At 23.6% G+C, this 25,139-nt stretch overlaps 7 protein-coding genes across 7 annotated transcripts; 4 read left to right on the top strand and 3 right to left on the bottom strand. All coding sequences in view use genetic code 6, as the record gives it.

Annotated features, from left to right (window-relative positions):
- Positions 1-449: 449 nt before the first annotated feature.
- On the bottom strand, positions 450-3,379 carry TTHERM_01055670 (amine-terminal domain guanylate-binding protein; the record flags this gene model as incomplete). The annotated part of the gene is made up of 4 exons (XM_001027533.2): positions 2,285-3,379; positions 2,092-2,217; positions 1,945-2,032; positions 450-1,888 (listed from the first exon to the last, which is right to left on the bottom strand). Exons 1-4 carry the CDS (start codon positions 3,191-3,193, stop codon positions 450-452), a joined length of 2,562 nt encoding a protein of 853 aa, XP_001027533.2. The 5' UTR covers positions 3,194-3,379.
- Positions 3,380-4,425: 1,046 nt separating this feature from the next.
- TTHERM_01055660 (transmembrane protein, putative) lies at positions 4,426-6,364 on the bottom strand. The gene is made up of 4 exons (XM_001027532.3): positions 5,361-6,364; positions 5,241-5,303; positions 4,949-5,192; positions 4,426-4,886 (listed from the first exon to the last, which is right to left on the bottom strand). Exons 1-4 carry the CDS (start codon positions 6,335-6,337, stop codon positions 4,494-4,496), a joined length of 1,677 nt encoding a protein of 558 aa, XP_001027532.3. The 5' UTR covers positions 6,338-6,364; the 3' UTR covers positions 4,426-4,493.
- Positions 6,365-7,587: 1,223 nt separating this feature from the next.
- TTHERM_01055650 (zinc finger, C2H2 type protein) lies at positions 7,588-10,437 on the bottom strand (the record flags this gene model as incomplete). The annotated part of the gene is made up of 1 exon (XM_001027531.2): positions 7,588-10,437. One exon carries the CDS (start codon positions 10,435-10,437, stop codon positions 7,588-7,590), a length of 2,850 nt encoding a protein of 949 aa, XP_001027531.2.
- Positions 10,438-12,238: 1,801 nt separating this feature from the next.
- On the top strand, positions 12,239-13,801 carry TTHERM_001055649 (hypothetical protein; the record flags this gene model as incomplete). Its single annotated transcript, XM_012800964.1, has 3 exons — positions 12,239-12,900; positions 12,949-13,542; positions 13,756-13,801. 3 exons carry the CDS (start codon positions 12,239-12,241, stop codon positions 13,799-13,801), a joined length of 1,302 nt encoding a protein of 433 aa, XP_012656418.1.
- A 346-nt stretch (positions 13,802-14,147) lies between these two features.
- On the top strand, positions 14,148-14,597 carry TTHERM_001055648 (hypothetical protein; the record flags this gene model as incomplete). The annotated part of the gene is made up of 1 exon (XM_012800963.1): positions 14,148-14,597. One exon carries the CDS (start codon positions 14,148-14,150, stop codon positions 14,595-14,597), a length of 450 nt encoding a protein of 149 aa, XP_012656417.1.
- Positions 14,598-15,349: 752 nt separating this feature from the next.
- On the top strand, positions 15,350-18,178 carry TTHERM_001055647 (hypothetical protein; the record flags this gene model as incomplete). The annotated part of the gene is made up of 1 exon (XM_012800962.1): positions 15,350-18,178. One exon carries the CDS (start codon positions 15,350-15,352, stop codon positions 18,176-18,178), a length of 2,829 nt encoding a protein of 942 aa, XP_012656416.1.
- Positions 18,179-19,608: 1,430 nt separating this feature from the next.
- TTHERM_01055640 (hypothetical protein) lies at positions 19,609-25,000 on the top strand (the record flags this gene model as incomplete). Its single annotated transcript, XM_001027530.2, has 9 exons — positions 19,609-19,855; positions 20,147-21,264; positions 21,813-22,324; positions 22,390-22,811; positions 22,890-23,741; positions 23,799-24,200; positions 24,262-24,315; positions 24,374-24,586; positions 24,912-25,000. Exons 1-9 carry the CDS (start codon positions 19,780-19,782, stop codon positions 24,998-25,000), a joined length of 3,738 nt encoding a protein of 1,245 aa, XP_001027530.2. The 5' UTR covers positions 19,609-19,779.
- Positions 25,001-25,139: the final 139 nt, after the last annotated feature.

The raw sequence follows: 25,139 nt of genomic DNA, 5'->3' as shown, positions 1-25,139 counted from the left end.
TTAAAAATTTTTAGTATTATTTTTACTAATCAAAATATTTTTTTAAAAATATTGTTCATTAAAAAATTAAATTCAAAAGCTATGAATTAAATTTTTTTGATTTAAATTGTTTTTTTTTAAGTTTGTTTAGCATTAATTTTAATAGTTTAAAATTTATTGTTTAAATGTAGTTTTTTTATAGGTTTTAATTTCTATTTTTACATTCTTATGTTTCATACAAAAAATGGCATTTTTTTAGGTTATTTTATATTCAATATTATAAAATAAAATATTAATAGAGATTTTTATTAAAAAAAAATGAAAAGAATTTTTTATAAATTTAAAGCAGAAAATTTCAGTATTAATACAGAAATGTATAAAAAAAATTTAAGTGAGTTAACAAACGTTTTTTATTATCTATATTATCTTTGATTGATAGCTTCTGTTGATTAACTTTAAATATATATTTATCAGCAGACCTTTTCCTTTTGAGCTTGCTAATATCTTTCAGATTATCTTTTTACATATTCTAACTGCTCTTATTGGTTTTTAAGTTAAGCTTGCAAACTTGCTTCTTATTTTAGTACCTTTTAAAGATCCTCTTGTTACTAAGCTCTTTCTTTAGCACTAGCTTCACTTTGTTTTGAATGTCCTTTATTTTCTTCTTTAATTTGATTTAATTTTTTGTTTAAGCTAGCTGTTTATTGTTTTAGTTCATTTAATTGATTCTTATTTGTGTTACGTTGAATATTTATTTGTTAAACTATCACGTCCATCATAGTCCTTTAGATTTAAGTCACAAATATGCCATATTATTCACTGTAATTAGCTTTATAGCCCACACAAGTGTTTTTAACTTCATTTAAAATTCCTTCGAACTGTTGTTTTATGAACATGATGTCTTCAATCTTGAAAGTGTCGTTCTTTGTTTTCTGTTATATAACTTAAACTTTTTCTTAGATTATTTGAGAAACTATACGAGATGTTTCTTCATTGTTAATTGTATGGAATTGATTTTCCATATCTTTAATAAATTCCTTTAATAAATCATAGTATTTTGTGAAGAATTACTCAGCAATTTCAACATCGTGAGCTTTCAAGCGGAAGAAGTGATAGTATACTTATTCTCTGGCATTTCTAAGACTCTCATTCATTTACTCTAAACTCATAAACTCGCATTCACCAAAATGTTACTCCATCACGCGCTTATATGTGTCAACACATTCATGATAAACTGTAATAAACTCATTTTCTAAAAGTATAGATATTGCTTTGTCGATGTTAAATTTCTCATTTGAATTAGCATCTTCCAAGAAGCTTTGAATATACTAAATAAACATGTTTTTAGAAAGGCGAATACCACGAATAGAGCGAATTTCATTTTTAGAAACTATTCTCTTTCTTAATGAAGTTAACTCACTTAAGAAAACTGGGTCTAGTTCATCTAAGGAAACTCCATTTAAGTTTGAGAGTTTTTATTAGGCATCAATATCATTAGAATTTACAGGCGAAACCATGGTGTATAAATCTCTATCAGGGAAATATTTTATAAACCTTCTACGGAGTTTTTATTCTTAAGCATTAGCCTTTGTGAATTACAAGTCATCGAATAAATATTCTTCAAGATATTGCTATCCACTTAAGGTATATCCTTATTTCTTAATCTCATGAGTAAAATCACGCATGATGATGCTAATTTTAGGCATAAGATACTTCAAGTCTTCTTTTGACTCTAAGCTATCAAAATCAAAATAGTTTTGCATTTTTAAAAGATGCTTCAGATAATAAAAATCTTAGGCCTTGATTTGATTAGATTTAACATTGAAAAGCAATACATTTGATATAATGCATTAGATAAAAAACATCTTTTCCTTTAACTCTTCGCTCATATCTGACTAAACATTTAGATCTTTTTTAATTAGTATTAATCATTAAAATTATTTCTATAAAATTAGTTAGATTTACCTAAGAAGTATATTTCGCTGTCAGAAACCTTATCGTAGATGGGTTCACTCCACATGATAATAGAATTACCGAAGTAGCTGCTTTGTAGCTTAAATAAAATAAAAAAATTTTTATTTTCATATTATCATTACCAAAGAAATATTTTACTCTCTCCTAATGTACATTGTTCTACAAAAGTCCATTCAAAAGGAAAGTCTTTCCGCTATACTTTTCTCCTGTGATGGAAACAAAAGAAACCTTTGAGTTCTTTCTCTCTTCAATTTTTTTAAAAACCTTTAAAATTAAAAATAGATGAAATTTTAACTCCAGAACAAATTCAATAAAAGTTAATTTAATATACTGATAACACTTCTTCATTAAGCTCGAACATTTGATTAGTTTCATTCCATTTGATCAAGATAACTGGCTTGCCATCGCTTGAAATAGGTTAAATATCTACTTTTCTTTCATATTAAGCAAGAGTTTTAAACTAATTTTAAAGCTAGGCCTTCTCATCAAGAGTGTCAAATAGCTAATCAATTTTAGAGCGTATAACTGATTTCTTGCCATAAGCACTTTAATTCAATTTTCTCAAGAAACCCACACCAGCTTCACTATGACGTACAATATATCTGCTTATATTATCATTTGATTGTCTTTCTTCCTAAGATTGCTCCTCAGGTAATTCCATTTCTACATCATCAAGCTAGTTAATAAATTAACCTCCTTAATTATAATTGTTTTAATTCATGCCAATTTAGCCTGAAATATAATTATTCTCAGGTTCTTTTGAAATTGGCTATTCTTAGATGTATTAAGCTTCATGTTAATTTAAACCTTATTGATTTTACTGTTATTAATCATAAAAATAGTGCTGTTATTACTGGTTTTGTTAATTTTAAATTCCTGAATGAAGACCAAATTATTAATTGTGGTCATGATCCATCTAATTTTGTAAATCATCTTTTTATTGATTGAATTGAGAATACATATTGTTATTGTTGGGTAATTAGTTTTAGTTTGAAAAATTATTCCCTCCTTGTGCATCATAATTTTAATTGTATTTTTAAAGATTATTGTGTTCTTATTCATAAGATGTGTTATGCTGCATGTTGCTGCTCAATCTGTTATTTCTAATACCGCTTTAATCCTATCCTAAGTAATCATTTTAGTTCATATTTGTATTCGAAGGTACTTTTTAGTGTTGTTAATTAACAAATTAATCGTTATCTTAGTATTAATATTCTTATTCATACATCCTTTAATTCATCTTATCCTATTTACTTGTAACCAAATTATCTACAAATGTTAATTTTTAAATCTCGCTTTCAGTATTTTCCTATCTGTTAAATTAGCTTTAGTCCTAAACTCTTTTTCCTAGTTTATCTTACTGACAAATATTCTTTTTTAAAATGTATTTATTATTTTTAATAAAATTTACTTTTTATTGCTTCTAAGTTGTTAATTAATAAAATACTATAGATATATAGATTGATAGAAATATCAAAGTCAGTGAGTGAGTGAGTATCTATCTATGTATTATAAAATATCTTCTTTATTTTTTTATTTATTTATTTATTTGATTTTTTTCTCGTTATATTTATCTAAATTGTTAGTATTTGCAATATTCAAATAGACTTTAAAATCTCTTCTATTCAAATTATTTCAATTTTTGAATTTTTATTTAGTAATCATAAGAAATCTAATACCATAGTTACTAATTAATTATAAGTTTAATAATTAAAGGAAATGCATTAATTTATCTTTTCAAAAACATTAAAAAACTCAAAAAACAAGCAAATAAATTATTTTATTACAATAATTTAAGATTTTAAAAATGATTAATTGAATAATCCAAATAACTATTTTATATTTAAAAAGAAGATTTTTTTAATTTATTTTATATAAAGATAAACATAAAAGAAATAGTTCATAAATTTATTAAACATTTTAATATGGATAAATTAAAGACTCTAATATATTCGAATGGAAGAATTATGATAAATAAAATTTTTTAATTTTTTCATCAAAAATTATTTAAGAAAAATTAATTAAAAAAATTGTTTTATTTTGAAAAAATAGATAAGGTTTATTTTATTTTTATCAATCCTTCTTCTATAGTTAACTGCAGGTAGATAGCTTTTCCTTCATCAAGTTATCAATCTAATCAAAATATTTAAAATCAATCCATACTAGATCAATTAAAATCCTATTATTTCAGCTTTTATAGTAAAAAATATTATTAGAAGTTATGGCTTTAGCAGCAACCTTATAACTTATTTTAAGTATTAAAATTACTTCAAGACACTAGCTAGTAAGAAAAAAAATTGTAATAGATATGTTATTCAATAAAATACATAAACTGTACTGTATTCAAATAACAAAACTGCTATGTTGATATTATGTTTTTAATATATAAAAAATACAATAAATAAACTCAAATAAAAGTATCAAAATTGAATATCTAAATACATATAAAATATTCATTTATAATTTATTTTTGTTTGAATTTTTATCTAAAATTTTTAAGAAATATTTTACATGGAGTAAATAAATAAATCATATTATTTTCAAAACTATTATTTTGTCATGTAAGAAGACTAATTTTCTAGCTCTTAGTACTTCTAGGCTAAGGTTCTGTTTTCTTCAATCACTTCTTTATACTTATTTTTCATTCTTTTAATAATAGTCATTACTACAAATAATATAATTGATATTAAAAAAGCCAAGCACAATACAATAATTAATATCAGATTTGTTAGATTTTTTGAGTCTATGTAAACTTTAGTAATATCAAATTTTACATCTAAAAAATTATTACATATTTGATAACCTTAATTAATTTCAGATAGAGCATCACATTCTGTAGAAAACATTTGCAGCTAAAAGGAGCCTTCACCATCCTATGAACTCAAACACTCCAAATAGTTTGGAGTCTGAGTAATTGAGATGCTGAGTATTTCCTATAAATTAAAAAAAAAAAAAACACTTTATTATTATTTGAAAAGTTGTAATTAATTTTTACATCAGGTGTAATTGCAAATAGTAATAAATCTTCTTTAATAGGCATTTAAAATGCAAGGATAATGTTTTTATACAAATTCTGATCAATCATTATATCTTTATTGCGACTATCTATTTCGTATTCTGGTAAAAATTATCTATTTATTCCATGAAAAAATATCCTTGATCTGTATTTTCCCAAGACAAAACTTATTTATTTATCCGCAAAAATCTCATTCCAAGCATCGTCATCTCCTTTATATTGTCTTGTTAAAATAAATAAGCATTTAATTATTTTTTTGAAATACTCATACCTGTTTATTGTGTAATTCTTATTTGGTAAATCAATAATGTATTCTCTTATTTAAGAGTCTTCTCTAATTTGTTAATTAAATAAAATGTTAAATGAGTTGTTGCTTTTATCTTTAAATTACTCTTAATCAACACCTATAGCTAGTAAAATAGAAGGTGAAGGACTTGCAATACGAGTGACTTAAGGGGGCACATCATTAATTGTAAACAAAATTTAATAATTTTAATCACAAATATATATTATTTTCGTGTAATCTACCAAAGCATAAATGATATTTGTAGAATTTTTGTTCAAAAAAATAATATCTCTAATATCATTATCTTTGGCTATTTCAATATTTTTGTGAATAAAATTTAATTTTTCAACTGATTGATCTTGTGTTATTATCTTGTAGTAATCCAATCCATCTTTTCCACTTGCAATTAAAATCTCATTCGAACTTAATGAAAGAGTTCGATAGATATTATCTCTTTATTAATAAGAATTCTCTTAAATTTCATAAATATTAAATGAGGATATTTTCATATAAATCGATTTTTTTCTATAAAACAAAAGCACTGTATTTTCATTAGAATATCCAAATAGCGGTGTTTCTCCTTATAGTCCACTTTATAAATTCAAAGGAATGACATTTTCAAATATTCTAGTAATTTTATTTTAAACTTATTCTAGAGAATATATTTGTTAACTACTACTGTTAGTGATGTTTTAATTTTATTGATCACAAATAGGTTCTTGAATTTCAATAGCAAATTAAATAATTCTAAATTTGTCAGTAATTGCCACAACATACTTGCTAAATGTAAAAAAGCTAATTAGAAAGCCATCAACAGACGGGTTTATTCTTTATAAAATAAAGTTTTCCACTTTGAGATTATGATATTTGAATTTGCAAAACTAATTAAGATTACTTGGTCCATCAATTTTATTATAATTAAATACAGTTCTGTATTAGCTAAAAATAGAAGTTGGTATTATAATTTATGCCTTTTCATCGCTGTGTATGTTAAACGAAAAAGGTTTCAATGTTTGCGTTTTATTTTCAAATTAATAGCATTGTACTTTTATGAAAATAAATAAAATTATATACAAAAACATCCTCTTATTTTGCTATCTATAATCTTGATTTAAAAAAAATCTAATTAAAATAAATAGCAATTTATAAACCACTTACACTTATTTTTTTTAAATTTTAAAACAAACAAGGTTTGATGGTTTTAAACCCAAAATTTCTATCTAAAAAAATATGAATGATAATCTAGTAATTAATTATTCTAAGTATTTATAAATAAATTTATATAGATTGTCTTCTAACTGATAATTTAATGTCAAGATATTTTTGTTTATTTGCAAATTTATGATCTACTTTTTCAGTTTTATAAATTTATTTTAGTTTTTTAAATTTAAATATTTACTTAAAAAAATTTAATTATTTTTGTGAAAATATTTAAATGAAAAAAAAGCACTTAATATTTAATTATAACTGTCAAATATGATAAATGGTTGAACATTTATTTTAAAAAGTAATTCTTATTATATTTTAATACTTATTTAAAAATCTTTTTACAAAAGAATGTATTTAACAATGAAATTAGTAAAGCCTTTAATATTTTCGTATTACCAGTTTCTTTATATTGATCAAGAATTTATTAAAAATTAAAATAAAAATTAATTTTTTACTTAATTTTGAATTAGTTTTTGTAATCTTCAATATTAAATAATTGAATATTTATCTTCTAATAAGTCATTTTTAATAAATTGTTGAAAATCTTTTAGTAAGTAACTTTTATTTTATTTTACAAGTATTAAATTAAAAATATTTATTCAAAAAATTTACTGAGCAATGAAAAAAATAATCAAGAAAATTTTTAATCATTTTTGAAGTATCAGCTGATATTGTGACTCAAAAATTTATGAAAGACTTCAAAAAAATACTTGATAGGAAAATTAATTAATTTTACCCAATTTTAATTAATTACAATAATAGAATAAATAATTTAATAAACTGTAAAATTAGTAATTTATTTTACTTGATTTATCAAAATATTTTTAAAAAAAATTATTTAAATATGAAATTATCTAAAATTAATTGACAACAGCAAGTTAAACAAACATAATTAATTACATTTACTTCACATTTTTATTTATTTTTAATATAGCAAAAAAGGTTTAAATATGGTGAAATAGTTTTTAATTATTTATTTATTTTATTTCTCATAAAAAAATGAATTGCTATTAGAAATTTTGAGATTAATATAGAGAGATACTTTACACTTTTACTTTAATTAATTTTGTTATCTTATTTATTTCTTTGATTTTTTGATGCATTTAAATAATATATATAAGCATCAATATTTTCTGCTTGAAGGAGTTGATGACTTTTAGGTAGTGAGATTTAGCTTTGCTTTACCTCCTTACTTAATTTAATTTTACTGTGATTTTGTTTTGCAGAATGGAATGTGCCTTTAAGCAGCTTGCTCATTAAACTTTCTTCCACAATATTCACATTAAATGTAATCATTATTTTCAAAAGCCTCCTTTACAATTTAATTATCATATTAACTATTTGTTGTTTCACCTCTGGCCATTCTCATTTGGGCTCTAAAGGCCTCTGATTATATTTGCCATTTTGATTTTTTCTTTCCAACTTTTGTGTTTTCATCAGTTGGCTTTTTGTTGAAAGGTTAATTTGGTTTCTTGCCATCGCCTCCAGTATTTTATCTGAATCCATAATCTTCTTTGCTCTCATTTTCATATTTAGTATTTTTAGGTGCCTACTTTTTAGCAAGTGGTTTTGAGATTGGAGGAATTTTACTTGGAATTCCTACTCCACCACCTTCCTCTTCATCTAATTATCTTTATGCAGCAGAGTTAAATACTCTACGCTTTTATTAAAACACTTTTTTGCATACCTTTGCATGCTTTTCTAAAATATTTTCTGCAAATTTTCTTCCACATCCTTCAGGACATTCTATTAGATCTTATTGCAATACGTCTTTTTCCATTTCCACAATTTATTAATTAAATTGGTTATTTTTACTAATAGGTATGTCTTCTTATCCTTGCTATTCATAATTTGTATAGCTACTGCTTTAAGTTTCAGGTTAAGGTTTTTTACTCTTGCTAACAGCTTAATTACCCTAATTTTTCTTCAAGAAGGGCTTTGAATATTAAGAAGAGCTCTCTTCATTTTCCTTATCATAGGTTTCTTATTCATTGTATTTATTTAGATTAGATTTTCCTGTAGTTTATTACCTATTATGTACTGCATTGCGAGGATTTTTATTAGTATATTATTACTATTCATATTCTTCTTAATCTTCATCCTCTGCTCTATTAAAGGCTTAAACTTGTTATTTTTAAGCTTTTAAAGAGTTATTAATTGGACTTTTTTTGCCCGAATGAATAACTTTTTTGCCAATGTTAGGCTTTGAGTAGACATACTTATCTTCGTGACTATGAAGATCTAATTCTTAATTAATTTCAAAATCAGATGGATTCTCTATTGAGTATTTGCTACCTGATTAAGCACTTTTTATTTTTTTATTAAAGTTATAATTTTTTTATTCTTAAATTTGTCTTTCCATTTCTTTGTTTTTCTAAGTAAAAGCATCATCCTCTTCAGATGGTGCATTCCAATCATTATTCCACTCAGGTTTTTTCTTTGGTGGTAAAGATTATTTTTTTACTTACTTTTTATTGTCCCAAGGGTTATTGCTTGTCTCAGATTGCTCCTAAGTATACTTGCCTCCTTTACTTTATACTGATGTGTTTTATGTAGAGGGATATTCGTCCCATTATTAGTTTTTAGATTTGCTAGCTCCAACAGGAGTATCTTCCCAAGCATTTTTATTTTTATTTGTGCTACCTCCAACAGGAGTATCTTCCCATGCTTTTTGAGAAGATTTTCCACCGATAGGTGTTTCATCCCATGTGTTTTTAGACTTGCTAGCTCCGACAGGAGTTTCCTCCCAATCACTTCCTTTACCAATATTCTTTTTCTCATTTTACTACTAAGTACGATTCAGAGGTGGTTTTTTTAAATTTTTAACATCTTGATCATTGTCGTTTTAGATTGAACTTCCCTTTTTAACCAAAGAAGTTGGAGGAAGCTTTTGAGGGTTGCTTTAAGATTGGGATGACATTAATTATTGTGTTTAATTGGAACCTGTTACGTTCAATGATGCTTTACGATTCAAAGAATTTTCACGGTTTTTCTTTGTAAAAACTCTAACACATATTTTTACGTGTTTTTCATAAGTGTCATAGCGAAATGAGCGACCACAATCAGGACATTCATGCATCTCTTTTTGTTTTCTCATAATTTCCTGTCTTTATTACTCATCACCTTTTTAAATCTATTCATTTTAAGGAGCAACTTGTCTTTTTTAGGTAATATCAAAGGCCTTTCTCTTATCTTAGAAAACCTTTTTACAAACTTTCACATGTTTTTCTAAAGCAAATTCATTAAATGTTCTTCCACATCCTTCAGGACAGACAGTCAAACCTTCTTCAACTTTTTAATATCTTTATATCATTCTATTATTTTATTTTGGATCCTCCGCTTAAGACTCTATTCTATTTGCTGAAGTGGCTCGCTTATTTTATTATTATTTTTATGGATATTCGCTTTCTTCCTATGCATATTTACTGTTTATTCTCTGATAAGAATTAGCATTGGTCTTGTGTGAGACTTTGTGTGAATTTAATTATTCATACTCATCTTAATTAGAATATAAATCATCTTCTTCCAAATCTTTATCTATGCTTTTTCTTTATTGTTGATTTTTTTAATCGTAATTTTTAGAACCATACTACGAACTGCCAGATTATTTCTTGGTATAATTCTCAACAGAGTATGGCTAATTGTTATTTGAGTCAAGTTCATCATCATATTCATCATAATTAGATGATTTTTAATTATATTTTGATGATTGCTTGTTATTATATATATTATTTCCTTTATTACTTGATAAACTATCGATTTTATTTAAATTATTTGATTTACTTCCACCTTAAAATGGACTTTTATCTTCATCAACATTATATTCGTATTCTTTGTTATTTTGTTTGTAGTTCGGACTTTTAACTACTTCAACTTTAGTTGGTCCATTGCGAGGAGGCAAATTATTACTCTTTTATTGGTTAAATTTTATGCCACCTTACATTTGATCTTTGATACTCTAGAAATTTTGCATCGCTTATTAATATTCATCATCTTGCTGATTAGATGAGCGAATATTCTTGCTTTTTGAAGTGTTAGAGCTATGTCCAGAATAGGAATCCTGCTCGTTTTTATTCGAATAGCAATCATCATCAAATCCCTAAATTGGTATTTTAGAATTATGGACATTGCGGTACTTATTGCTAGGTTGCTATTTATTGTTAATATAGTTAGCTTCTTCATTTAAGCTATGATAGGTGCTTCTTGTGTTATTTGTTTTGGTTGAAATGTCATTTTCATTCCAATCTTGATCGTCTCATAATTTCTAACTTGGTTTTACTTCTTTGCCTTTTTGTTAACCACTTAAAGGTCTTCCACTACTAGTAGTAGAATTTCCATATAGGTTTTTACCATTTCTATTTCCATTCTGCTCATTATCATAATTCTGAGTCTTTCTCCTACTGATGTCGTGTTAGCTTTCATTGTCCTAGTCTATATTAGGGACAAAAACTTTTCTATAATTGGATGCACCCTATTAATTTTGTTAAGAAGAGGAAGAATTAGAAATTGATTTCCTCTTTTCGCTTTGATTGTCATAGTTATCTGCTAATAGATTGAGCTCATCGGCATTTAATTTAGAAGATATAAATTCATTATCTTCAAATTCGATAGGACGCTAAGACTGTTATCTAGAGCTCATTTTTCTTTTCAAAGTTCTTAGCGCATTTTGAACTTCTTCTATATTTTCCTAGCGAGACATATCAGTAAAATATTATACTTTCTATAACTTTTTTGAATTCGCTAAAAGACTGTTTCTTTTTTTATAAAAACTATTTCCTCACAAAAATATTGATTGATTGATTACTTGCTTCTTAACAACTTTTTGAGAAAAATTAAACAAACAAAGATTTACAAAAATTCTTTCTTTTTTTTAGTTTTTTAGTTTAATAAAACAAATTATTATCTATTCAATTTACCGAAACTTGAGTTTTCTTATCTGCTTTTATAATTTTTGAATTTTACAACTTTAAAAACATTAAAATAATGTGATTTTTGATTTTTGAATTAACCATATAAAAACATTTACAAAACAGATTATGACTTAATGTATGTATGTATCTATTGAGTGTTTTCTTTCATCAATTAAAAATATATGAGCTAAAATGTAATTGTATTACTGAAAGTAGTTATTTCAAATGTTTATATTTTATGATTGATGATACCAAAAATTTTACATTTTTACATTAGCAAATAATATTTTAAATAGTAAACATTTTTCAATTTATCAAACTTTCTTTTTATTTCTGGTGAGATTTTAATCTCTTTTTTCTATATTTAAACTATTTATTTTTATTGGTTTTTTAAAAAATACAAAATTTCAATTTAATGTAATAAATATTTATTTATTTAAAATTTGTTTCATTTATCAATTAATTAATCATAAATTTAATATTTTAATTTTAAATATTTTCTAATCAACTTTGTAATTTATTTTTTTTAATTTTTGTAAAGTCCTTCTCAAAAGTGCTTTGAATATTATTTATTAATAAGGTTTATTTATTATTGAATAAATAGGAAAAATATTTAAAAAGAATAAAATGCTTCAAAGAAAATAAAATAAATTTGAAATACCTTTTACCAAAAAATATTTTATGAAGACCAATTACTTCTTCTTTGATTGTATTAAGCTATAATATTTATTATATATCTTAAGTATAATCATTATATAAAAAAAAAATAATATACTCAAAGGGAATATGAATATTATATAAATATATTATCTTATTTTAAATTAGGATTAATTGTTATTGACACTCTATCTATTATTGGTTTTTATGATTAGTGGTAGAATAATAAAAAAAGAAGAAGCTACCTAAAAAATTATTTATTAAAGAGTAAGTCAAAAATTATTAAGCTAAAAACTTGACTAATAGCCAAATTAAAATGTTATTGCATTTAAAAATAGTTAGTTTAAAGAAAACGACTCTAATTTAGCTACAGCGAGCAATTTAGTATCAACAAAATCTGCTATTAATCAAGATTCCCTCAAACAGAGTAATGTCTAATCTTTAAATAATAAAAATGGGAAAAACTAACAACAATAAAATGAAAGAAGAGTGACTTTATAACTGATCAATAATGGAAAATAATTTAATAGAAAGAGCTAATCGATTTAAATGATTAATAAATAGTCTAATAAATTAGATTCTTAACAAAAAAATGTCAATTAAAAGAATGATTTGAATTAAGAAGAACATATACTAAACGAAATTGATGAAAAAGAAAAGAGCCTTTGGAAATAAATGATAAATGAAACAATTATGTCTTAACTAAATTAGATTTAACAAAACAATATTCTTAATATGAATTTTATTGATATTAATGAAAGCTTTGCATAAGGAGGTATGGTTTTATAAGAAAATTTAAATGCTTACAAAGATTTAATAAATTATCTTTAATTATCTCTACCTAAAAGAAGTATTTCAGAAATTACTATGTAATAAATTACAACATCTTTATAAAAATTGAGATTATATCATTTAAGGTTGGATATGCAATACAGCTATTTGAATATGAAATCTCTTAGATATTTAGAATCTTATTTAAGTAGATAAAATTATTTAATTAAAATTGAATTTAGTTTTAAATGGTGTAAAATAAACCCAAAAAAGATAGACATTATAGCTTGTTCTTTACTATATAGGTAAAGACTTTGCATTTTGAAATTAGATTTAAGTTGCAATGAGATGGGTTCAAAAGGATTTTCTCTTTTATTTGAAAGATTGTGTGAATATCCTCATCTGCTGCACTTTGAAGGCGATTTTACCATGAATGACATTAAAGGGGAAGGATTGTCTTTATCTGCAAAATATTTTAAAAGAATGAAAAACTTGGAAGTTTTAAGCTTAAATTTAAAATTGAATGAAATAGATGACAAAGGTTTTACTAATTTCTCGAATGCATTAAGAAACATGATTTAACTAAAGTATTTAGATCTTCAATTATAGACCAATTAAATCTCTAGTCAAGGTGTTACGACTCTTACTCAGTCTCTTTGTTCTCTATAAGGATTACTTTTTTTAGCCTTAAACTTGTACGATAACAAAATACCTAAAGAAAAATTTGAATATTTTGCCAAGTAAATTATTCTCTAAAAAAGTTTGATACATTTAGAATTAGTGTTTGAAAGATGTATCATGTAGTAAAATAACTTAATTTGCCACATTAACAAAGATATTAATATAATTACCAGTTTTGCACACAATTTAATTAATACAAGAAAAATTCCATTCAAGCCTTATTTTAAAATATGCTAGGCACTGAATCTTTCATCATTAAAAAAATATTTTAGAAGAGAGATTTTGCAAGAAATTATTGAATTCTAAATTTTTTAATGAATATTTTAATTAACAAAAATTAAGTATTACCAATTTATTTTTTTGTTTAAATTAATTTACTTTTACATTAAATATCCTTAATAGCTTATTATTTTTCAGTGAGGTATATCAGTTAAATTAATTTTTTTTCAAAATTAAACCAATACAATTTATTAATAATTAATTCGCCTCATCAATATTTATTCAATTTCTCCTTTTTCTTAAGTAGCTTAGAATTTTTGCTTTGCTTTCTTAATATTTGATCAATATTTTGTTCACAAATTAAAAGCAAAATTTTTTCCATTTAAAATGAAACTAAATCTAGCTTTAGGTATCCTTAAGCTTCTAGTTTTTACTTTTCTTTACTATGCAACATATGTCTATTTAATTTTAATAAGGTATTGTTAAATAAAATTCTTAAATAAATTATTTAATTTTGAGTTAATTAAAAAATCTTTTAGAATAACTTGTATAATTTATATAAAATAAAATTTAAATACCAATCAATTTTTATTTAAACTTTTTTAATTAATTCTTTTAAAGTTATTTGTTTATCTATTAAAAATAAATCATTTTTTAGATTTTATAACATCAAAATAAAGGATATCCTAATCAAAAAATAATTTAATATGAACAAAACCTTCATTCAAAATCTATAAAATAAATAAAGAAAAAAATATTACTTCATTAGATAAAAATTAAAAAATTATTGATTTATAGAAAAAAGATCAAAATAGTAATCCTAAAATAGAAAATAAGAAACTAAAACTAATCAAATAGCTTTATTATAAGTATTAACACAGATAAAGTAATTTGAACTATTCCTTATTGTTTTATGCTAAGAGAAAGCACATGCTAATTAATTGAAATATTAGTCAACAGGAACAGCTAAGCTAGGAATTACATTATTAGAATTACAAATCCATTAATTTACCTTTATACGATAGAAGATAATCAAATTTGAGAAATATTTTAATTATTTTATTGTTTTTGTTATAAATTTACAAATATATTTATTTAGGCTTTTAAAAATTAGACCATTTAATTTTTATTTGTTAAATTAAAATACAGTTTTAATTAAAATAATTTTAATATATATATTTATATGAGTGTGAATTGATAAAAAAATTACATTTTTTATTGAAAATAAATTAGATATTTATATTTGCTTTTATAAAACACTAAATAACATTTTATTAAAAATTTAATTATTTTTTAATGTAATAAAATGCAAAAAAAAAGAATGAAACAATTCTAATTTATGAAATAAAGATTTTTAAGTTATAAATTATTTATTATTTATAAAAGCAAAAATATTTTTTAAAAAGTAGAATTAAGTCACAAACAAACTTAAAAGTATTATCAAAAATTATTTTTAAATATATAAAACAATCAATCAATAATTAATATATCAATGAATATTTGGTAGATTAATAGCCATGCAATTAATTTAACTTTGTATTATACAATAATCCTCATTTACAAATATCAAATATTTAATTTTGATTGAAAAGAGCTAAGATTTATTAATTTTTTATCCATATATTAAAATCTAAATTGCAATCATAAATGATATAAACAAGTTAAATAAATTAGCGAGATTATTCTCAAAATTCACAAAGTAAAGAAAGGAAGTTATCTCCATAAGATTGTAATTAATCGAAGTCAAGTCTCACATGCCAGCTACAATAATAAAATAGGATTTTAATTGAAAGAAAGAATGAACTACTAGCATCTTTTGATAGCGAAAATAACAATCAAATTAATAATATGGAATCATTTTAAAGAAGCGTTGGTAATCATAAAAGAATGCATTTATAGTAAAAAAAAAATATAGCTGAAAATGAGAGCAATTTATTTTATAATCCTGTTGAAAATCCTATAAATTATATCGATAAAAAGGGAAATTAAACTTTAAGCTTAGGCTAGTAGATGCTAGATAATAGAATTTAAAAGAATAGAAGCTTATCAATATCTGAAAGGAAGGATGATTTGCTTTTGTTTTATAAATACAAAAGTGGGTTTAGTAAATCAGGATTAGCATCTCTAGAAAGATCTCCATTTGATTATTAACAATAATAATTGTAAATTAGATAATAGTAAAAAAAAGTTATTGGAGATTACTATCAAAAGAGTAATAACAGCACTGCTCACAATTAATAAATTACTTACAAAAAAACAAACATACAAAATAACCCTAAATATATCATCAAGTTAAATCCTTCTCCTCCTCCATCATCTAAAAAGAAAAAAATTCTTATCAAAAAAAATCACCAAAATAGTCCAAATAAGCGAAAAATAACGACTGATAAATCAAATGAAGTTCTACCTCTATAACTTTAGGAAAAGCTCCCAACTTAGTTTTTCTACTCTAGATAACACTAGATGAATCAATTTGAGAATTCACTAGGAACTGGTTAATCTTTTGGTACAGTTAGTATCAGAGCAGATGCATAAAATTAGTTAGTCAAAAATCACAATTTACTTAAAGATAGCTTGTCCTAGCACTTTAGGGTATAAACTGAACCAAATCAAATTAGCATTTCTGAATTTGAGAATGAGATGCCTTAAAAAAAAGATTATTATGACCCAGAGCCACTTTCAACTATTGACGAATAAAATATTCATTAATCTTTACTAAATAATGTTTTGCCTAATATTAATTTGTAAGTTAACAAATCAAGTCCAATGCTAAAAAGTACAACAGAGGATTCTAATAATTTTAAAAGCATTAATATTTTGAATAAAACATTAAATATTGAAGCTAAGGATATGACTTAAATACAAACTAATAGGACTCACTCTTTGGAGAAAGCAAACAAAACTGTTAACTAGTCATCTAACGATAAATTTTTAGTACTGGAAAGTAAAGATAGCTCTTTATCACCTTAAAAAAGAATTATTAAACTAAATCATCAATCATCAAATTTAAGTAGCAATTTAAATTCAGCTTCACCCCTAAAAAGGGGATAATCGATCTATGAAAAAAGTGCGGTGTAATCAAAAACGAGCTTAGTTAATTTAGACATGCTAGAAAAAGATTTAATAGATATCTAAAAAGAATATAACTTAAATTCAAACTCACCACTGAAAAGAATGAATACTCTTGAATAGAGTTAGTTAAAGAATACAAATTCAGAACAAAAGCTACAAAGCCAAGGCACATAAAAATGGTTAAAAAAGCCTTCTTAGTATACTATCCTCAACGACGAATGTGCTTATTCTCCTGAAAAAACGATAGATTTTGAAAATAAACAATTAAATTCATGCAGAAGTTTACAAGAATAATCTATTTCCCCATAAAGTTCACCAATTATATAAAGAAATATATTATCCCACAGATCTAGCTTAGAAAAAGTAATTTAATCTAAAGCAAACCAAACTTATTTAGAGGATAAGTTCATCTAAGGTTAAAAGAAAAATAGAATAACACTAAAAAAAATAGATAGCAATTAAAAAGTATCACTAGAATAAAGTACAATCGCAAGTCCTAATTAGTCCATATAAAATTTTTAATAAAACCAAAATAAAATTTAAGATATTAATTAAGGGAAATTAATTAATATATTCAATGATCAAGGTTATATCTAAAATGCTAACAAACAATTTAAGTTATAAAGAAGTTAAAAAGAATTTGATTTGAATTTAAATTAGAGTTAAAATCAAAAAAATATAATTCAATAAAATGTTCTAATAGATGGGTATGGAGTTTCTTTAGTCACTTAGTTTTAACATTTAAAGAATTAAAAAGTTGATGTAAAAATCAAAGACGAGATTTCAGAAGATGATGAAATCATGGAAGAGGCAGAATTCAGCTAAAATTAATCGATAATTCAAAAATACGAAGAAAAAGGCTTGCTGAAAGATCGACACTATATAAAGTACCACAAAGAAATAATTAATATGCTTTAAGCTCATGAGAAAGATGGGATTACTAAAAAGCAATCATAAGAACTGCTTAATTTAATCTACAGAGCCAAAAAGTATGAAAATTTTGCAAAATTTATGGAAGGATGCTAGGAACTTCAAACAGATTTGAATTTCTTGGATTAAGACTTAAAAGAATAAACAGAAAGTTTAGAATAAAAAAAAGATAATCTAGCATAAATATTGGAAGTTTTGAATGATATATAAGATATTGACCCCACAAAACAGCAAGAACAATTAAAGACAAGATTATAAGATTTGAAGAAAATAAAAATAGATACAATTTAGAATACAAAATAGTACATCTCTGAGATGAACTAGATTAAAAGTTCTGAAAAAGTTTACTAATTAAGTGGCTTGGATAAAAGAAAATTTCTTAAAAATAACTTAGATAAATTAAAAAAATAAAAATAAAAAAATACATTACAATAATATAAAAAAGTATGTAAAACAGAAAATTTAATCATTTGAAATGTTTTGCTCTATTTTTCCTTAAATGTACAATACCTTAATTAATTAGTTAATTTTAGATCGCCATTTATTTATTTAATTTATCATTATTTGCTTATTCTGCTTTTTTAATTATAAAACATTTTAAATATGAAATCTTACTATATAAAACTTTTTTTAGTTTTTTTGAATAATTAATAATTAAATTTATTAATTTAATTAATTATCTTTGCCCTATTCTTTAAATTAAAAATTTATCACAATACTAATAGAAATTTTTAGAATTTTATGATAGAAAATAGTCAAGTAATTATTTTCTCTTTTTATCTTATGCCTTTGACTAAATTCTATAGTTTATTATTTAAAAATTCAAATTTCTCATTATTTATCATACAATAATACAATAGATTTTTAAATGAATTTAAAATAAATAAATAAATGACTAATTTGTTAATAAATATTTAGGTTATTTAAGAATAAATTAGTATTTATTTAATCTTTTATTGTGCTTTTCTAAATCTTAATTCATATTCTTTTTATAATACAGTAATTTTAAATATTGAAAAATTAATACTAATGAATAAAAATAATAAAAAATAAAACTCTTAAAATATTTTTATTAAATAATTTTTGGTGCATAAATAACTTAATTTTTACTGCAAAGAGTTCCCTATTCTTTAAAATAATAATATTTTTTTATACTTCTAATTTTTCAATAAAAAATATTAAATTTACTTAATTTAGTTTAGCTAAAAATTATAAGTAAAAGTCATTACAATTAACTATCATAATCAGTAAAATTAAATTAGGAAGAAGAAATTATTTGTTCATTTGCAGCTTACGTAATTTATAAAATAGATAAGAAAGTTTAAAATAGTTTTGAGAATTAATTAAAATTAATTGATTTTACAAAAATATTTTAAATTTATCATCAAATTGAAATAGATTTTTTATTTTATATTTTTATTTCATATTAGAAAATTGATACTTTTTTTGAAATTAATAAATTTTTTAGTAAAACTTTTTCAATTTTTTACGTTTTTTTTCTTTCCTGCTTTGAAAAAGCAAACCAAACTTTTAATATTGTATAACATGATCATTTGAATTGTTAAATTTTTAGATAGAAAATATTAAATTTGGATTGATATGGAAACTCTTTATTTATTTTAATTAAGAAATTATTGAAATAGATCTGAAAAAAAGATACTGCCTACTTTTGGTAATAAATTGAATAGATAGATATTTTCTTTATTTTTCACTTGGTTGTTGTTAAATATTTGTAAAATTGGATTTGAATCTTATTCTATTTAATTCAAATAAGATTGCAAACGAATACAAATAAATAAATCAATAAATAAAAATACTGCCTTTATTTTTTCAGCTTTATTTAGTTTGTTTTATGAAATTAATTATTTTTATTAATCAAAAAATTAAAAATAAGAAAAGGATTCTAATTAGTTAATTAAAAAATATCAATAAGCTAATTAGTTAATTAATTATTTGTAAATAAATTAAAGATAATTAATTGTTTTCATAAATCAATTTTGTTTGTTAAAATAGTTGCATTCAAATATTAAAGCATAGTTAAGAATTTGAAAAGAATACAATAAAAAATAATTAGTATGGGATAGGATCAATCTACTCCTGAATAGCCTTAATCGCAAGTTAAATAAGCCTATCAATAGTCTCCTAACTAAAGTAAAACTCCATTTATATACTATATACGTCATCTAGATTTAAGGACATGCAAAATTATCGCAATAATTCCAAAAACATCTTTCATTGTTGCAATTAATAGTTAGTTCGCTAAAAAATTAAAAATAATTTGCACTAAAAACGATCCTTTTAAAATTCTTTCAAGTCCTTTTATCAACAATGTTAAATACATGAAAAATAATGTTTCGAAATTTGATATAAACAGCAAAAAATGGAAGATTTATTGCAGCTAATATTTTCAAACTTTTAATTTATATGTTTTAAAATGATTAGGATTTCCTACTAAGCCATTAAATGACAATGAAGAAAAAGTAAAGAAGCATAAAAAGAACTAAGAAGGTATTCAACCTATGTTTTAAGGAAGCTTTAGTGTGAGTTAATCTAAACCTTTGCAAGATGAAGAAATGGATTAGGATTATGACCTCCTTGCTGAGGGATAAGGATAGCAGTAGTAGTAGCAGCAGTAGTAAAAAGGATATCAATCTGCTGGCAAAACTATACAAACTCAAACATTTGGGTAAAACTCAACTCAGTTAGCTCCAGTACCTCAAATGGTATAGTAAAAGTCAAAATTAGACTAAGGAAGTAATCTGAACACCAGTTCAGGTGCTATGTATTAGAGCAGTAATAATAAAAATACTGCCCATTTCGGATAGTTTGACTAATCTGGTCTTAATTAATAGCAGTTGGGAGTAATAAATAACAACAGTAATGTGAATCCAAATAATTAAAACTAATAAGCATATCAATAGTTTTATCCTGATTATGCAGATAATCGCTAAATGCAGTAATAAGTTAATCAGTAGCTATATTACAATTCTTAATAATAAAATAATTAATATGGACAATAGCTACAATAATAATAGCCTTAGTAACAATTATAGCAACAGCAATATCAACAATAACAATAGTATCTATAATAAAATCAAAACTTTGAAGATTAAAACTATGAAAAATAGATCTTGTAACAACAATAGTAGCAATAAATCTAATACAATTAAGAAAATTACGACTCAAATTAATAGAATAACAATTCTTAATATTGGGACACAATAAGAGATTAACCATATGATCCTAGAAAAATTGAAATTATTGAAAAATTGCTTTATTCAAATCCAAACGAATCAAGTGTAATTGGACTTGAAAAACCAAAAAAAATTAGTAAGTAGGAAACCTAAACCATAGTAAATAGATTACTTTAAAGAGGATACCAAATCTAAGAACTAAATCAAAAAACTTCTGAATATTATGAGTAAGAAGAAATAAAAGAGTGCACATTCTAACCTAACTCTTCTAAAATCATGAAGTCTCTCTCACCAACAAGAAGTCTCTAAGATTTTTTGAATGAATAAAATAAATTCTTAGCAAATCGTGACCAAAACATCAAAAGAGTAATCAATCTTTCTTAATTTATTACATTCTCATTTTCTTATCAATTAAAAATTAATTTATTTCAAACTCACTAAAAACCAATCAATCAATTAATGAACAAATAAATTCATTTTTGTTCTTTTCTTCAAATTCAATAAAAAATATTTATTAAAAATATTAAATAAAATCTATTAAAAATAAATCAAAAAAAAAATAATAATAATTAATTAAGCAAATAGATCATATTTGAATTAGTGATTAAGATAGTAAATAAGCAAATAAATACAGTTTTATAAGCAATTTTAGTGAGGTACTAAGCTTCATCTTATTTCTCCTCTAACATTAAACTTTTTTTTTGAGAGAATATAAATAAAACCTACTAATAAATTAAAAAAATAGTTAAATAAATAGAATAGAGATAATAAAAAAATATGTAATAAAATTTGAAAAAGAATATTTAAATAAATAGAAAAATAATAGTTTTAACAATTAATTTTTTGGTTGATTAAATTTAAGTGAATAATTATAAATTTATTTTTAATTTTGAAAAATTATTATTTTAAAAAAGATAAAATCAGATATTGATAATCTAGAATTAGAACAATGCACTCATAAACCTTAAATCTTAACGACTTCTCAAGTTGTTATGATTTCAAATAAGGGATCAGGAAAATACTCATAAGAGCCTGCTTTCAAGAGACTCTATGAAATCAACAGAAAGAAAAAAGAAGCAAAATAAAAATTAGAGAAGGATGAAAAGGAGTAAAAAGAAAAAGAAAAGAAATCATAAAAGCCAAAGAAGGCTAATCCTTAAACTATAGACAGACTGTATACTTTAGGTAAAATGAAAGTTACTGCAAAAAGAGAAGGAAAAGCTGATTACTTAAAATCAGCTCAATAAGGAGATTAAGGAGATAAACATGAAAATGAAAATTTATTTGCTAAATCAGGGCTAATTCCTTAAACATCAAAAGAATCAGAATATTAACTTGCAACCAAATTAATTAAGGAATATGAATATATTGTTTCGATTGTAGTTGAAGAGGTTAAGAAGCAAAGTTATCTTCTCGATTACATTCAGTAATTTATTTAGCTTTTTTAATTAGATAATAAACACATTAAACATTTTTTATTTTTATCAAAAGAATGTCTGAAATATTAAGATTGATGGGCTTCATAAGTTTCACTGAGAAAGTAGAGAGTCACAATTTCGTTAAGGAGAGAGCACTTGTCAATGATGTTTGGATTGTTTTACAAGGTGCTGAAAATGGAGGAGTTTCTTATAGAAACCTTCTTTTGTTTATTTTTTCTATTATGGGTCTTGATGTTGATCTTCCTCGTTTCAAGAAAGATCAAGACAATGTTTTAGCAATTTAATACTCTAAAGATTAAGCTTGGCCTCTTATGAGAGACGTTTAAGAATTAAAGTAGGAATAAATTTAAGACTAAATTGAGTAAATTTAGTAGATTAGAGCATCTAGATTATCCCATGCAGCAGCTATGAGTCAAAGTCACATTAGTAGTCATTACAATATGTCTTAAAAAAAGATTGATGACGAAGATTAAGGTAATTAATTAATGATTGAATGATTGAATGGAAAGTCTTTGATTTTTATTATTAAAACTTATCTAATAAATAAAATAGATCATCACAGCGAAGTAGCTAGCATGCATCAAAGTATGACTCCTGCAGGAAGCAAATAATAGTAGCAATCATCATCTTAATACTAAAAAAAGAAAATAGATTATAACGATATGGATGAGAATTTAAGAAATTGGATGGCATACCGTCAAAATGAGCTTAGAATAGGAATGTTCGATTCTGAAAAAAATATTGTATTTAACACAAATGAAATTAAAGAGATTCAGATGATTTTCTACCTTTTCTATGTCAACCGTTTACACACTGAGAAGGAAAAGACTAAATATTTGAATTCATCTCCTGATAAAAAGAGAAAGCAATCAAGCGAACATACTACTAGCAAGGCTTAGTCTTCAACAAATCAAGTTCTCACTGAAAAGCTAGCCTAAAACTATCGTAGCAGAGTGTATGAATAAGCTATAATGGGTAACGAAAAGCTTTAGCATCTTGGAGATCGTATTTAGCATGCTGATATTTTAATGGCCTTGAAAGAAGACAAAGTGAAATACCTCGAATAAATTAAAGAAAATCAAAAAGATAGTGAATTAAATGAGTGCACATTCCATCCTAGAGTGAATAACTATAACAAATAAGTTCATTAATCTCAACTTAATTCTCAAAATTAAGACATGTTTGATGCTAACGGATCTGTTAATCAGTAGTCAAGACCTAATAATAATCCCATGCCTCCTACTTCTCTTGGTAATAAGAGATATATTGATTTATACAACTTAGCTAAGCCTCGTTCTCAGCTCCGTGATAAGAGAACTCTTGAAGTAGAATATGAGAAGAATTGCGATGAATGCACATTTAATCCTGACATTAGTGCATCAAACTTAAACCTATAAAAAATAAGTAATTTTAAAAAATAATAAATAAATTTAAATACTAAAAAAAATAAATTAAAACTAGGACAAGAATAATTTAAGAATTTTGACATTAAGAATCAAGAGAAGACAGTTGATAGACTTAGAAAAGCTTGGGATGATAATTAGACTTTCTAATTAAAAATGTCTAGAGGATATTATGAATTTAAGAATCCAAGCAATAAAACTCTCAACACAATGCAATCCCCTGAAAGAAAATATCATGGTCTTTCAACAAGATATGACACAGTAAGCAAAAGCTAAGGAAGTGCATTTAAACGTCCTTTCACAGGAAGCAAATAACTAGATACTGGTTTAGGAAGTCTTACATTTGGCCAAAAGAAGTAACAAGACTCTTCAAATCCTGCATATTCTTAAAGCAACAATAATTAGCAATCAGATTACTAAATTGCATAATAATTAAGTGGAGGAGATCAATATTAAGAATGTAAATTAAAATTTTTAAATAAATTCCTAATATCATAAATATTAAATAATAATTCAAATAGATGAAGATCATCCTTATCATTAAGAAGGTGATTTGCCTTAATTTGGAAATAATGGTAAAAATCCTTTTTAATTAAACAATATTTTTTAAAAAATAAAATTCTTTAAAATTAGACGAACACCATGAACAAGAAGAAGAAGAAGGACATCAAGAAAATCATGAATAGTATTAAAATTAAAACTAAAATTATGATTGGATGAAGTAAGAAGAAGGAAACCCCTTACTATATGTTGATATTAATCTCTCAGCTGATAAAGTTGAAAGAATCGTTGTATATGAAGGTGATAGACCTGAAGATCTAGCAAAACAGTTCATAGAAAAGCACGGTAAGTTACTTTATCAAAAATAAAAGCTTATCTTTTTATGCAAATATTTTTTATTTAATAATTTTTATTAGAAAATTTAATTAAATCTTTTTACTCAATATTCAGTTCTTTAATACTATTATCTGTTTGAATTTATCTAGATGTGATTTATTAAGATACTTCATAAAATTATTTTCAACAAACAAAAATTAAGATCATGTTTAAATATTGAAAATGAATGATGCCATTTGTTTATAAGATATCAATTAAATTAATTAAATTGAAAAATATTACATTTAATTTATTTTTAAGTTGAAATTTATTTAATAAATATTTAAAAAAATAGGTTTAGATGCCAACTTGCTAGACAAACTAACTTAGATGCTATAAATGCAAATAGAAGGATCTTTAAGTTTACATTAAGCTAACTAATGAAAGATTGGCAGAATAATGTCTTTAAAATGAGCTATATTATTATTGGTTAAAATAAAAATCTCATTTACATGCAATTTTGTTTTAAATTTGAAACTATTAGTATATAAAGATATTGATTTAAAAAATAAAAATTTAGATA

This window comes from Tetrahymena thermophila (assembly GCF_000189635.1).
Source record: "Tetrahymena thermophila SB210 genomic scaffold scf_8253880, whole genome shotgun sequence".
NCBI classification, from domain to species: Eukaryota; Ciliophora; class Oligohymenophorea; order Hymenostomatida; family Tetrahymenidae; genus Tetrahymena; species Tetrahymena thermophila.
The sequence above is the reverse complement of the archived record's forward strand: the minus strand, read 5'-3'. Positions and strand labels throughout refer to the sequence as shown.